The sequence below is a fragment of the Zeus faber genome (genome assembly GCF_960531495.2).
Source record: "Zeus faber genome assembly, chromosome: 12".
In the NCBI taxonomy this organism is placed as follows: domain Eukaryota; kingdom Metazoa; phylum Chordata; class Actinopteri; order Zeiformes; family Zeidae; genus Zeus; species Zeus faber.
Window position 1 is genome coordinate 24,112,822 of NC_137196.1, and position 13,425 is coordinate 24,126,246.

At 44.1% G+C, this 13,425-nt stretch overlaps 1 protein-coding gene across 1 annotated transcript; it reads right to left on the reverse strand.

Annotated features, from left to right (window-relative positions):
• Positions 1-3,359: 3,359 nt before the first annotated feature.
• On the reverse strand, positions 3,360-10,635 carry LOC307238053 (solute carrier family 22 member 13-like). Its single transcript, XM_080010898.1, has 10 exons — positions 10,009-10,635; positions 8,783-8,886; positions 8,472-8,626; positions 7,917-8,085; positions 7,666-7,786; positions 6,905-6,999; positions 6,591-6,805; positions 6,269-6,377; positions 4,619-4,825; positions 3,360-4,255 (listed from the first exon to the last, which is right to left on the reverse strand). The coding sequence occupies exons 1-10, from the start codon at positions 10,381-10,383 to the stop codon at positions 4,180-4,182; spliced, it is 1,626 nt and encodes a 541-aa protein (XP_079867024.1). The 5' UTR covers positions 10,384-10,635; the 3' UTR covers positions 3,360-4,179.
• Between the last annotated feature and the right edge of the window lie 2,790 nt (positions 10,636-13,425).

The window sequence follows — 13,425 nt, forward strand, 5'->3', positions numbered from 1 at the left end:
GAGGTTTGTGTTGCCGCCTCAGCCCTAATTTTCAAATTTAAAGCGTGTCCATCAATGTTTAACGCTTTGGAAGCTCATAAACCAATAGTTGCGAGCGGGCGAGATGACTGAATGTTGCTTATAAACTCAGTCACGTAAGGAACCGTAAAATGGATGGCTTTAGTACGTTCTGTGATTGGCCCCAGGTCCACGTTTCGGGCCCCTCGCAGCCACTGCGTGGACAGAGAAAGCTGCGGAGACAAACATTAACGAGGGGCCGCGGTTCTCTGTTGGGATTATATAAACATCAAGTTGCATTGTGAATAAGAATAAAATCTTGAATAAAGGGTGAGGGTCTGCCGCCAGGTCTGTGTGCTTCTGTGTAACGGAGAGAAATGTCGAGTTTCTATTTCCAACCTTTTGTGGATTTCGCGGCCCGCTGTTATAAAACGGTTCTATATACGTGCCTCTAATTTGGGATGGAGAGGAAAATAACCCACTAAGACACACGGCCCATCAAGGGTTACCCTGAATACTTCAGGCGATCAACTCCTTAAAATAAGGGGCGTGGCGACTCGAGGCGCATTGCATTTTAGCTGCTCACCTCATGAAATGGTTCATCCTACATTTATTTTTAATTGCAGGAACAATGTTGCTGTAAAACGCTGACAAAACAATTGCAACACCTATAGGCGCACATGCAGCATATCTCACATCTGATGTTAAGTAAGAGTAAGAGCCTGATTTATGTGAATGATTGACTACAGTCTCGAATACTGTGTAAGTCTACACCATTCAATAGCTTATTTTGCGTTCCCACTTTCAATCCCAATTTAAGCATTTTGCCCAGGGCGAGTGTATGCCGCTCACCTGGCAAAGGGATGTGTGGACCCAATTTTGTAAGTGTCAAGTGAAAGGATTTTGTTGTACATTATAAAAGACGTAATGCGGGCCCCTATCATGGATTTGCAAATTTCCGGCCCACATCGGCAGATTACGGAGGGAGCCCACTGGGGTCATGTTAAAAAAAAAAAAAAGTCGGTCGGAAACTGTGCCCCTGTTTATAAACTGTGGTCTCGGATTTCCAAACCGTGCCCTTATTACTTTTTGTAATCTGATTACTTTTACATTTACTGATTATATTAAAAAAAAATTATATTTAACCAAAATTGATTTTTTTTTAAACAAGTGCAACATGAGTTTACTTTCAGATTGGTCATTACAATAATGATAATCCACCCTGAATCAAGTAAACCGTTGCTGCACTTGTTTTTTTTTTTTTATGTATTTTTCAGTGGCTCTAATTCAAGACTTTTCCACCTTCATTTAGGTAGAAAAGTTACCATTAACTAGTATTAATAGTCGCTAATAATATCTTCAATAGCCCTGATGATGTGATAGGCCTGTGTGACCGCGCGGTGGCCGGCAGAGGGCGCTATCGCGTTGTCCTGTAGAGAAAACGGGCTCCTAACCACGTGCTCGCAAGCTGCATCATTGCACATGTTTATTGTACATTAAGCCTGTACATCCTGCCGCTGTGCATCTCACTATTTATTTTTCCCCGTTGCACATTGTTGCCTACATAGCTATTCCCTGTTGAACAATTTGCATTCTGTGCATGCACACATGCTTATATGTTTTTGCTTCATGGTTGTATTTATTTTCCTGATAATGATTTTTTTAATGTAATTATTTATTTTCCCTGCTACCTTGTTATTTTGCACAGCCTTTGAAAAAGCAGCCCCTTATCCTTTCACTGCAGCATACTTGTACTTGACTGCGTGTGACAAATAACTGTCTTGTAAGAATAATAACTCTAGATAAAGCAAGTAGACCTATGAGCCAAGACCCGAGAGTTCTGAACACTTCATATTTGAAGAGCAAATCACAGATGTATTTTGGCCCCAAACCACTGAGTATGAGCGGTTGAGCAGCGGAATCTTAAAATCAATTTGATGACACACTAGAAGCCAAACAATCAATATGTACAAAAATACAAAAATGACTTATTTGGGATATTAATAATACAATTAACAATACAATCATAAATCACCAGAAAATGGTAGAAATAAAACTGCATGAACAAATATTATGTTATGTGAGGATCTAAATCATCAAAATAATACAAAATAAGACCATAATGCAAAAACACATTCATTTTTAAGAATTAACTTAACTTTAGTCAGAAGATCTAAAAGAAATGTGAAGCAAGAAAAATAAGAACAGTCAACCAATGGAAAGGTAAAAAGACGAAGAGAAACAAACACCAAGGTTCAAAGAGATAAAGAAAACATGTGATCGTTGACCAACCTGAAAACTGACAAGAGGGTCCACAGCCAAAATCCACAGCCGATATCTTACATGGATACACGAGCCAATTCAATCAGAGCATCGTGAACATGAAACCCATTTCACCTTCACTTTTCTTACCCTTTCTCTTCTGTGTTTACTTAATGATTTGAGAGGGAGTCCGTGGGTGGGAGTGGGCTCCACTAAGCAGACACCATGACACACAAAATATATAAGATATGGATTTAAACCCAGGCAAGCAGTTGAAGGGCTCAGCGTCAAAACACCATGTCCACAATTACAGATCCAGCAAAGATGAAAACGCATGCACGCACGCACACACACTCTCACACACACACACACACACACACACACACCTAAATGTACCATATGTGAGCATGTTCCCTTCAGGTCTGGTAGGTGGGTATCTATCTATGTGGCCAAATAATGCTGTTGTACCAAAACATACAGACAAAATGTTATGTATTTTACTTAATAAACTATTGGCCAAACGGATGGAGAATATTTTATTTGTAAATTGTAAAAGGGATTTCACCCCCATTCAGTGCTACGGCAGGAGGTTGAAATTAAGACCCTGTGAAAGAAGGAAGAAACAAGTACAATCTCAGGGGAGAAAATGCAGCTTCCACCAAACTTCTTTCGGAAAATGTCCAGGGGCCTTTCCAGGGAGTAGCAGAGGAGGCTGCAGTCCAGGGAGCCGAGATGTTCTAACCCTAATCCTAACCATCTCTAACCTTATAGCTAAACTTAACCATCTCTAACATTATACTTAAACTTAACCATCTCTCACGTTATACCTAAAACTGTAAGTACTTGAAAGAAAGTAGTATTTGTGTGGAATAAACCTTTAAAACTTTCATTTACTAGGTGGTGCTGTTGTAAAAAACTACGGCCCTACAGGGATCCTAGGACTGCAGTCCAGAATCTGCAGCCTCCTCTATTGCGGTACCATGCTACTGTTCCAAGGCTTTTCCGCCATCGTCAAACACTTGCACAAGAAACTGACTTTTCATTGAAGAAATCTTTATTTTTCAAACGCATCCCAACAGTTCTAGGACTTAAAATAACAATTCTCAGTGATAAAATATTGCACTCTCCCACTCTCTCCTTGATTATGAGCGCATCCCTCTCACCGGCAGATCATCCGGAATGCCTTTGTGGGGATCGATGAAGCGTCATCTCATCCGGCAACGATGGTTTTTAGACGTCTATGACGTCTTCGCTGTGTTGGAGTTAAACGCTTTATAAACCTGACGTCTACGTAAGTATTTTGTGCTCTAACAGCTCCAAGCAGGCTTTACAGGTAATATTTTATGTAATAACAAAGTATTTCTGCTTCATAATCTGTGCCTATGCAAGTCCTGTCGTTTGCTTCATTATCCGGACGTCGATACAATTATGTATAGAGACGTAAAGGAACAAGTCCACGTCTGCTGGGTGCAAAGAGACAGACGCTCGTCCTGTGACCCAGCAGCCGAGTCCTTTCTGATTAGTCTGTGTACTGTAGGTGTGGATGTATGCGTATGTGAATCATGCAACTTAGCAAAAAATAAAATAAAAATAAAAAGAAAGAAAGAAAATGATGATCGGTTGAATGAGGAGCAAAGGCTTTACGCGAACAAAAAAACAAGAAACTTATATCTTGAATATCTTGACGGAACGAGTCAAGGGAAAGCAAAGCCTTTCCCACACGGCATCCGCACAGTGAGTCCTAAACACACACACAGGCTCACCTGACATTCTACACATGGACGACAGTGTGAGACTGTATTCTGGAATAAGTCCGAATGTCCTGATCGATTCGGTTTTGTTAATTGCAATATTGCACATGTTTCCACACAGAAACAAAAAAAAAATAAAAAATTTTTTAATAATACTAAAACCTTCAAACTACAGTTTGGTGGTTTCGATACGACCGGGTTTGTCGAGGATCAAGGCGCTTCCACTCTTCACGGTGAAACCATTTCTGTAGGGAAAAGGAAGATACTGTAGATCAGTGGAGCCCCAATGTTATCACCCCCTCCACATCCCATAGAACTATTCACATAAACAGCTGATTCGGGCTTATATGCTGTTTGACCTGCTGTGCAGAATATGTGAATATGTGCTGTTTTTCCTAATGGGAAACACATATTTGAACATGTTTCATCATATCTTCCATCATTTACCAAAAAACAGAAAGACTTCAAATTGCTTAGTTGCATGAGTTCCAGATTCTGAATGATTATTTTTACTATCGTTGTCATTATTATTATTATTATTATTATTATTAAATGATTGGTTGACGCCCTCCGACCAACCGGCGGATTTTAAACAAGTCCCGCTCTACCTCCGCCCCTCAGCCTCGTCCGTGGAGTCGGGCAGCTCCGTCCGCCTGGTTTCGGGCAGCAGGGAGACCAGGGCGCCGCTCGCCAGCGTGATGCCGCTGAACACGACGGTGGGTGCGCTCCAGTGGTAGACGGACGCCAGGTTGAGCAGCGGAGACAACAGCCCCGCGACGCGGATCGCTATGGAGCCCAACCCCGAGGCGGTCTGTCTGAAAGCGGCACGCAAGAGGAGTCAGACGCTCAAATAAACACAAACCTCTCAGGCAATCACAAGCACCGTCGTGGTTTCTCGTTAGGACCTCAGGGCAGCTACGGATGAAGTTTCAGGCTCAGCAGGTTTTTCGGCATCACCATAGTTCCGATCGAATGGCTCAGTGAAAATGAATAAAATAATACAGTAATGACAGTCTTTACTTGCACTCACTGAAAGTGCTCTACACTGATAGAAAGCCATCCAATAGTAACAATGAAAGCAAAGCAAACAAGCAGAATGCATTTCATAAAAATGAACACCCAAAACACCTACACCAGGCCTATTATTTTTTCTTTCATTTATTCTTATTTAATTTATTATGAATAAATTAATATATTTATTGAATTAACTAGTCCTATTCAACTGACAGCCCTAGGGGCAAAATGGGGCCCGACCTATTCCTGCCACACCGACTGTTTGATTAAATTCCAAGTTTGGCAATGAATTGTAGTCACATTTATTTCAGAAATAATTAAAGTACCAACCTCCAAACAACCGATCCAGGACAACAGCGTCTGGAAATCCGGTCGATCAAAGGTGTGTGTGTGTGTGTGGGTGTGTGTGTGTGTGTGTGTGTGTCACACACACACACACACACACACACACACACACACACACACGCACACGCACACACATGGCATTCAAATCAGCCCCGGGACGACGGCCCCCCGTTGTCTCCCTCCCCCCGAAACCCGAGGAGACCTTCACCGTTCCCAGGCTCCTCCGCTCGGTATGAAACCGAGGCAGAGGGCGTGGCCCGGTGTCCCGGTGCGCCCGGGAAAAACCCACTGTTGTCTACAACGGCTGTCTTTGTTCGAGCGGGGACAGGGTATGAATGTCTGTGTGTCTCCAGTGAGGAGGCGCGACAAGAGCCTCTCTCACGTCCTATCTCTGTCAACATCTACTAAATGACTAAATATGAAATAAATATAATTCCCCTTAACCACATTGAATAGTAGAGGAACCGAGTTATTCCCCCCCACGCGGTGCAGAAGCCGTGCTTATTTCAGGATATAAAACCCGAGAGAACGTTATCTGGAGATGTACTCGTTCATTTTAAGGTTTAAGTATTTGGTTCATTTTGTTCATTTTTTTTCCCCTCCTCGTTTTACAAGTTCAGCTTCATTTTCGACAATAAAAAAATGGATTATTGAATTTGACCGCCACCGACTGGGTGAAAATCGGACCCCCAACCGAATGCAGTTGAAAAGCCCTGGTTCATACCTCTCAATTGCTCCACTGCCTTGTGTAACCAAATCCTAAAACCATGGCAAATAAGTAGCTCTTAGTATGTTTGAAAAAACGTGTTTGTCATTGGTGTAGGATCCAGGTTAACCTGACTTTCACTGGAGATTAAAGATAAACAGAATCTTGAACTGAACTGGAGGGCGGCGCGTACCGACAGGACGTGGGGAAAAGCTCATGGATGTAGACGTTGCATATGGAGCCCGCCCAGTTCATGAAGAAACGCCCCGAAGTCGCCAGGATGGTGACGGCAACGGCGTTACCTGGAATTTAAACGAGAGACAGAGACAGAGAGAGAGAGAGAGAGAGAGAGAGAGAGAGAGAGAGAGAGAGAGAGAGAGAGAGAGAGAGAGAGAGATGTGTGGGGAAAAAAAAACAAGAACAGCCAAAAATAAATAATAAAAACACCACCACCGGACCGCAGCTGTGACAATGTTTTTATCGTGCCGGGGAAAAAGATGGGAAAACAAAGTTACTGCGCGGGACGGCGAGGATGAGGATGCAGAGCGAGCTGCCCGTCAGGAGGGTGGACATCAGGCTCCGCTTCCTGCCCAGGACCTCCAGCAGCCAGATGCAGAGGAGGTGAGCCGGGACCTCCGTCAGGCCGAACGCCGTCTGGGTCAGGAAGATGTCCAGGCCGAAGTTCCCCACGTTGAGCGTCACGCAGAAGTAGGAGAGGTTCAAGGAAAACCTGAGATGTACAAACAGGGCGAATGGGTTGATCAGCAGAACACTCACATTTTTGGATGCCAGGCAGGGAAGCTGTTTTTCGGGCGCAACTCGAACTCACCATGCCAGCGTTATCACCAGGAAACGCCTCCTCAGCACGGGCGATCCGAAGAGAGCTCCGATTCCTCCTTTCTCCACACTTTTATTGACCATAATCTGTTGTAGACGAGACAAAGACGGATTCGATGATCACATTGCTTTCCAAACGATAAATAACCAAGTGAGGCGTTCGCTCGTGGTGCCCAAAGGATGTGTATCGACGGTTTCACACCCTCGACCACAGCCGTGTTCTCGGGGGGCCCCGTTTGGGTGTGGGGGGAAAAAAACAAAAACAAAGGAGAGGATTATCAATGGGTTCCACTGGACAGGGGGGTCGTACGGGCAATGACGGACTATTACTGCGCCTGCCCAGAATGCCAGAAGAGGGCGCCAAAACCCAATTTTGTTTGAGAAACCGGTAAATTGGCTAGCAACCCAGCGAGTGCACAGAGTTACCTTTTGTGTTGCCTTTCTTGTTTGGTTCATTTTTAATGAAATATTGTAATGACCAATGGGAAACTTTAACTTTTGACTGCCTGTTTTGATTATTGAGCCACAACATGTTTCAATTCGAATTTCAATGGCCGCTGCTTTCAGGATCAGCTGCTTCACCTCCTGTTTAAGGCCATACCTCATACAGGTCTTATCTTGGATAGTTATTGTTTACTTCAATAATTCTGATTTTATACAAGTATAATCGCCAAGGGCCGGGTAAACGTTTAAATAAAACAAAGACTACAAGTCAAGAACATGTAAAAGCAAGCGGCGCTTTTTTCATCATACCTTTTCCAGGAGAGATTCTGGAACCGTGCGTTTGTTGACGGCCGCCACTTTCAGGATCAGCTGCTTCACCTCCTTCGTCCGTCCTCTGTCCAGCAGCCACCTGGCCGATTCTGGGATGAACCTGCCCGGCGCCCGGAAAAAAAAAAACAAGCGGGAGGAAACCCCCCACCCCCCCGGTGATCACACATCGACAACTCACCGGTAAAAACACTGCTGCGGTTACTGAACGACATATCGGGATGAATGCACACCATATGTAGAGAACAACCATGGCCATCGGCGCCGCCATGGCCCACTGGGCGACTCTCCAGTCTCGGATGAGGAAGACCACGCCAGCGAGTATCGCCTGCCCAAAGGCGGCGAACATCTGACTCACGCACGAGCCGAGAGAGCGGTTCTTCGCCCCGATCCACTCAGTAGCTGCGGGGGAAGAACGTGGTTTTTAAGGTGTCGGGCTTCTGAAATTGACATTATTCTCACACACAAAATGATAATCAATCAAATGAATGATTTGTTCAGGGTCCGTCCGTCAAGCACACGCACATGAATCAGCACTTTAACCTTCACTGGCAATCGGCGCAAGACTCAATAATTTCCGACGGATAATTATGCTTGGAATAGAGAATGTCAAGTTTGACGGTTGCCATGGAGATTTTTGGAGGATGACGGCCATTCGACTGCATAGAGGAAGTGTACGGAACGGAGGAGGGGAGAGATAGAAGGGTCGGGGTTTCATGCAAGGTGGTTGCAGGATTTTCGGTGGCAGCTTTTAACCAGCGGTGGGACGTCAGCTGAGGATAAGGTACCCAGCAGGATGCAGTTGAGTCGGAACCCTCCGTATCCGAGCCCCGCCATAAACTGGGACGCCAAATAGAAGTAGTAGTTTGGAGACAGCCCGGATGTCACGGTGAATATGAATATGAGCACCAAAGGGATCTGGGTTGTGCGTTTGCGGCCAAACCTGTAAAACATGCAACGTGTTCCATTAGTTGTATGGATAGGAGTTAAAAAAAATAAATGTTTAGAGAATTGTATTCTTCAATGATGGGTGATCCAACCAAACCATACAGCATGGATAAATAGTGAAGTTCTTTAGTAATATGGATAAAACACTCACGATTCTGCTAAAGGTCCAAATAACAGACAGCCAAGCAGGATGCCAGCCATCAACACTGCCTGTGCCACTTGCACTAAGTTGGCTTTGTCGCACACTAGATTGAACTGTTGAAACGATTAAAAAATTTAAAAATTTAAAAAACACATCCATATTTGAATAGCACTATTATCACATCACTTGCACATAGTTTTGGATTATGTCGATGTGTAATAAAATAAGATGGTATATTAGTGATCCTGTGCTCAGGAGCTGCAACTTGCAGCTCTACTCAACAGGAACAAACAAGCAAAACAGGTCAAGCATGTGCAGTGTGGTCATTCTAAATGAAATACAAAACAGAATACTGTGGACTATTTATAGAAATTAGATGAGCAATGTGCAAAGTGGCATATGAATGAATTAATATTTGTGACAATTCCTATTAAAGTGACCGTAATGGGGTAATAATATTAAGAAATAAATGGTGATAATAATAAATAAATGGCGATAATAATAAATAAATAAATAAATAAATAAATAAATAAATAAATGGTGCTAATAATAAATAAATAAATAAATGGTGATAATAAATAAATAAATAAATAAATAAATGGTGAGGATAATAATAATAATAATAATAATAATAATAATAATAAATAAATGGTGCTAATAATAAATAAATAAATAAATAAATGGTGCTAATAATAAATAAATAAATAAATGGTGATAATAAATAAATAAATAAATAAATAAATGGTGATAATATTAATAAATAAATGGTAATAAATAAATGGTGGTAATAATAAATAAATGTTGATAACAAATTAATGGCTATAATAAATAAATGGTGATAAGAATAAACAAATGGTAAAAAAATGGGAATAAATACACGGTGATAATAATAAATCAACTGTGATAATATATAAATAAATAAATGGTGTTCATAATAGTGATAATTATAAATAAATGAATGTGGTAATAAACACATTGTAAAAAATGGTAGTGAACAAATGGTGGTAATAATAAATAAATGGTGATGATCATAATTATAAATAAATGGTGGTGATGATAACAAATAAATAAATAAATAAATGTGATAATAATAAATAAATTATAAAAAAAAAGGTAGTAATAATAATAATAAACAAGCAAATGGTGATTATAATAAATAAACAAATGATTGAAAAAAATAATAAATAGCAAAAAAAAGGTAATTAATAAATGAACGAATAATGAATGGAACTCACATCCGTCACTATGGTGGCCTGGTACACGCTCCTGTCGTACTCCCATCCGTCCTGGCACTGCACCGTCTCATTGAGCCCGTACTCCCGGATGGAGTCCAGGTCCCGGTCCACGGGGACGAACATCAGACACCGGCTGAGGGAGCCCCCCGGGTCCCGGGGCACCGTCAGGTTGAGCCGCTCCTCCCCGGTTAGGTTGGGGGCCACCCGGAGGATCCAGTCCGTGTGGCAGTGGCGGTCCGGGTCGGACTGGACGAAGAGCACGCTGGCGAAAAGGAAGGGCAGCAGCAGGTTGGGGAAGCAGAGGGCGACGAGGAGCAGCTTCTGGAACCGCCTGAACTCCCCGACGGACCTGAGGATCTCCGCGAAATCAGCCATGATGGGACCCGAGGGGACCGAAGGGCCCGGCGCGTCTGACGGGGGGCCTCGACGTGGCTCCTTCGCATGACACCCATCAATGTTTAACAGCCGTGTTTGCCACCAGCGGGGTGCTTTGGGAGGAGCCCTTTAGAGAAGGTAGTGAGGCGTGCGGGGGCCCGGGGAGCCAGGAGCCGCCAAAGACATTTACACAATTTGGTGGAACGCTCCCGGTGTCACGCGGTGCGACTATCTTATCACAGTCAATAACACGTAAAGTAATACGAGCCGTGGGAACGCGGTGGGTGTGTCCCGCGGTGTGGCGGCAGGTTCGACTCTTTTACTCGTGACTCGGTCGTTTGGACCCAGTGAGCGGGGCGGTGGTCGGGGGGCGACCGGCGGCGACTTGAGACAGTCGGCGCGGGCCCCTGAGTGCCAGTCTATACAGCTTATATGTAACTTATCCAAGCCGTGCGCGGGAGGTTCCCCGGCGGCCGGTGCCGGAGTGACCGCCCCCGACACCTTTGAAAAAAGGTGGTGGTTGGCAACGGGAGGTCCGTTCCACGGTCCGGCGCCCGGTGCCTGAGCGTCCACCCGCGGATCCTTTAAGAAACGCATTGGTTCGCTCCAAGGGGATCGTTCTACGGTCCGGCGGCGGTAGTGCACCCCGAGAGCCGCCCCGTGTCACATGGTTTTATAATAATAACAATAATAATAATAATAATAATAATAATAATAATAATAATAAAATTTGCTACTCTCAGATGTAACATTTTCAGCAACCGACCTTGAGAGATTTCAAGAGGTTTATTTTTCACATACATATACATTCATACATATATGGAGTGAAATGTTTTCATTTCACTGCATTTAGATTTGAAGGGTTCATAGGAATACTATTTTAAAGGATTTATCATACATATAATCCTAAAACGTGACACATTGCAATTGGTATTGTATTATTACTGTGATCAAATGGCCTATATTCCTCCATATCTAATTATAATTCTAGGATTATGCTGTATGTATGTCTGATTATCTCGACAACCGTTCATCCGATCGACTTCACACTTGGCGGGTGTATCGCTGGGGACCAGGGGACGTGTGGTGTCGAATTTGGTGCAATTTGGACACACCACACGTGCAATGTTAATAAACTTTGAATAATCAACAGAACAGCAGGCCACTCTGTGCGTTGTAACATCATCCAATTCCACTAAGCGGGGCGGTTTGTGACATCATCCAATTCCACTAAGCGGGGCGGTTTGTGACATCACCCAATTCCACTAAGCGGGGCGGTTTGTGACATCACCCAATTCCACTAAGCGGGGCGGTTTGTGACATCATCCAACTTGAAGGCAGAGGAAGCGATGGAGATGCGAGCCGAGCGAAGCACCTGCCAGTCCACATAAACACGACCCAATCATTGACCGAAGAAACCTGGACTCGACTGATCCTCCTGGAGTTCCAATACGCCCATATTTTCATATTTCATTTTTTTTATTACAAAGTTTTCCCTACATTTTTTTAAACGGTGCCATTTTGAACAGGCATACACTGGGTGTGAAGGCGACCGGGTGGCATGACAGATCAGATTCTGACGTCACAGGCAGCTAATCTTTCCAACCGAGTCCTGTCCCTTAAATCAGACGATCGGAGGGAGGACCCCGGAGGACTCGAGGGTTCAGTGCCGAGTGGACTTTTGAAAAAGACGGCACCTCGCAGAGACCCGGTCGGGCGTTAACTCCACCCGGTGGCGGGGTCGGATCAGACGCTGCCTCCGCGCGTTCTAGTCCGGACTTCTCCATCCACGTCCTGTTCCTTTAATCAAATGATTGGAACGGAGCGACCAAACTTACTCCAGCCCCGGCTCGCAGGGGGAGGACTTGGCAGCGTTCGAGGGCCCGAGTGTCGGGTGTCTGCAAAGACACTCACAACCTTCAAGAAACCCCTGAAGACCCGGCCCTGTCTGAGCTACAACTAAACTGTTCTTCTTTTTGTTGATGTTGACCAGCTTTAATTTGTTGTCACATAATGCAAAACACATACTTATCACAACACTTATCATATTGCACTGACTCACATTTATTTATTTATTTATTTATTTATTTTTGTTTTAATAATAACACTGTTTTTATTCTGATTCTTGACAACTATCTTGCACTTGTATCTGCTTGAATTTAGAAACAGGAGACAAGGCTTCAATTCGAGGTTGCTCCACTGGTGGACGCGTGCTTTGTTTCCAGCCGCTCATGTCAGTGGCTTTGGACCAAGGCGTCTGATCAATGAATAAATGTAAATGTGGAGCACCGGAGCGCCGGCCCGACCCACCCCCAACGTAGCGTTCCTTTTCTAAATATTTAAATTGTTAAACTTTCACACCCTTTTCATACACATTTCGTAGGAGTTGAAGAGGCTTAGAGGTTAAGTGCTTCTTAACTATTCAGTTTGTCAGTGTGCGTGGAAGGCTGATGGGGGAGGGAGTATTTGTGTTAACATCTACGAGGTTAGATCGGTAGATACAAATGAATTAGAATAGATGAGACGGTCCCTCGCAAAGCCTTGTGAATACCCACATCTTTTTTTTGGTCCTTGTCATAGGTTCATAGCGATGTAGATCACTGATTCATAATGTAAGGCAAGCTCTCTTCCAAGTAAGGAGATCGGTCTCGGGTCGCCGCCCAGCCCCAGTGAACCTTGAACCTTGTTGCCAAGACCAGCGGGGCAAACAGCCGGGCGACGGGGCAAACAGCCGGGCGACGGGGCAAACAGCCGGGTGACTGGGCGGAGCCAGGCGCGCCTTGCTGCTATTGTTGTGAGGATGACGTTACTGCCCATAATATCACACCAGACTGTAACTCCACTAGGCGGAATCCGCGACGTCAAGCGGGATGAGGTCCATCAAGAGATAAAGGCATTGAGCCGTTACGACAGCCTGACAGTCTGGTCATCAGAAGCTCCACGCAAGATGCTGGCGGCCATGTCGGCCGCTGCTATTTTTTTCTATAACAATCTTTCTATAACATCATAGTTGTGCAGAGTAGTTAAGCGTAGAGCTTAGAA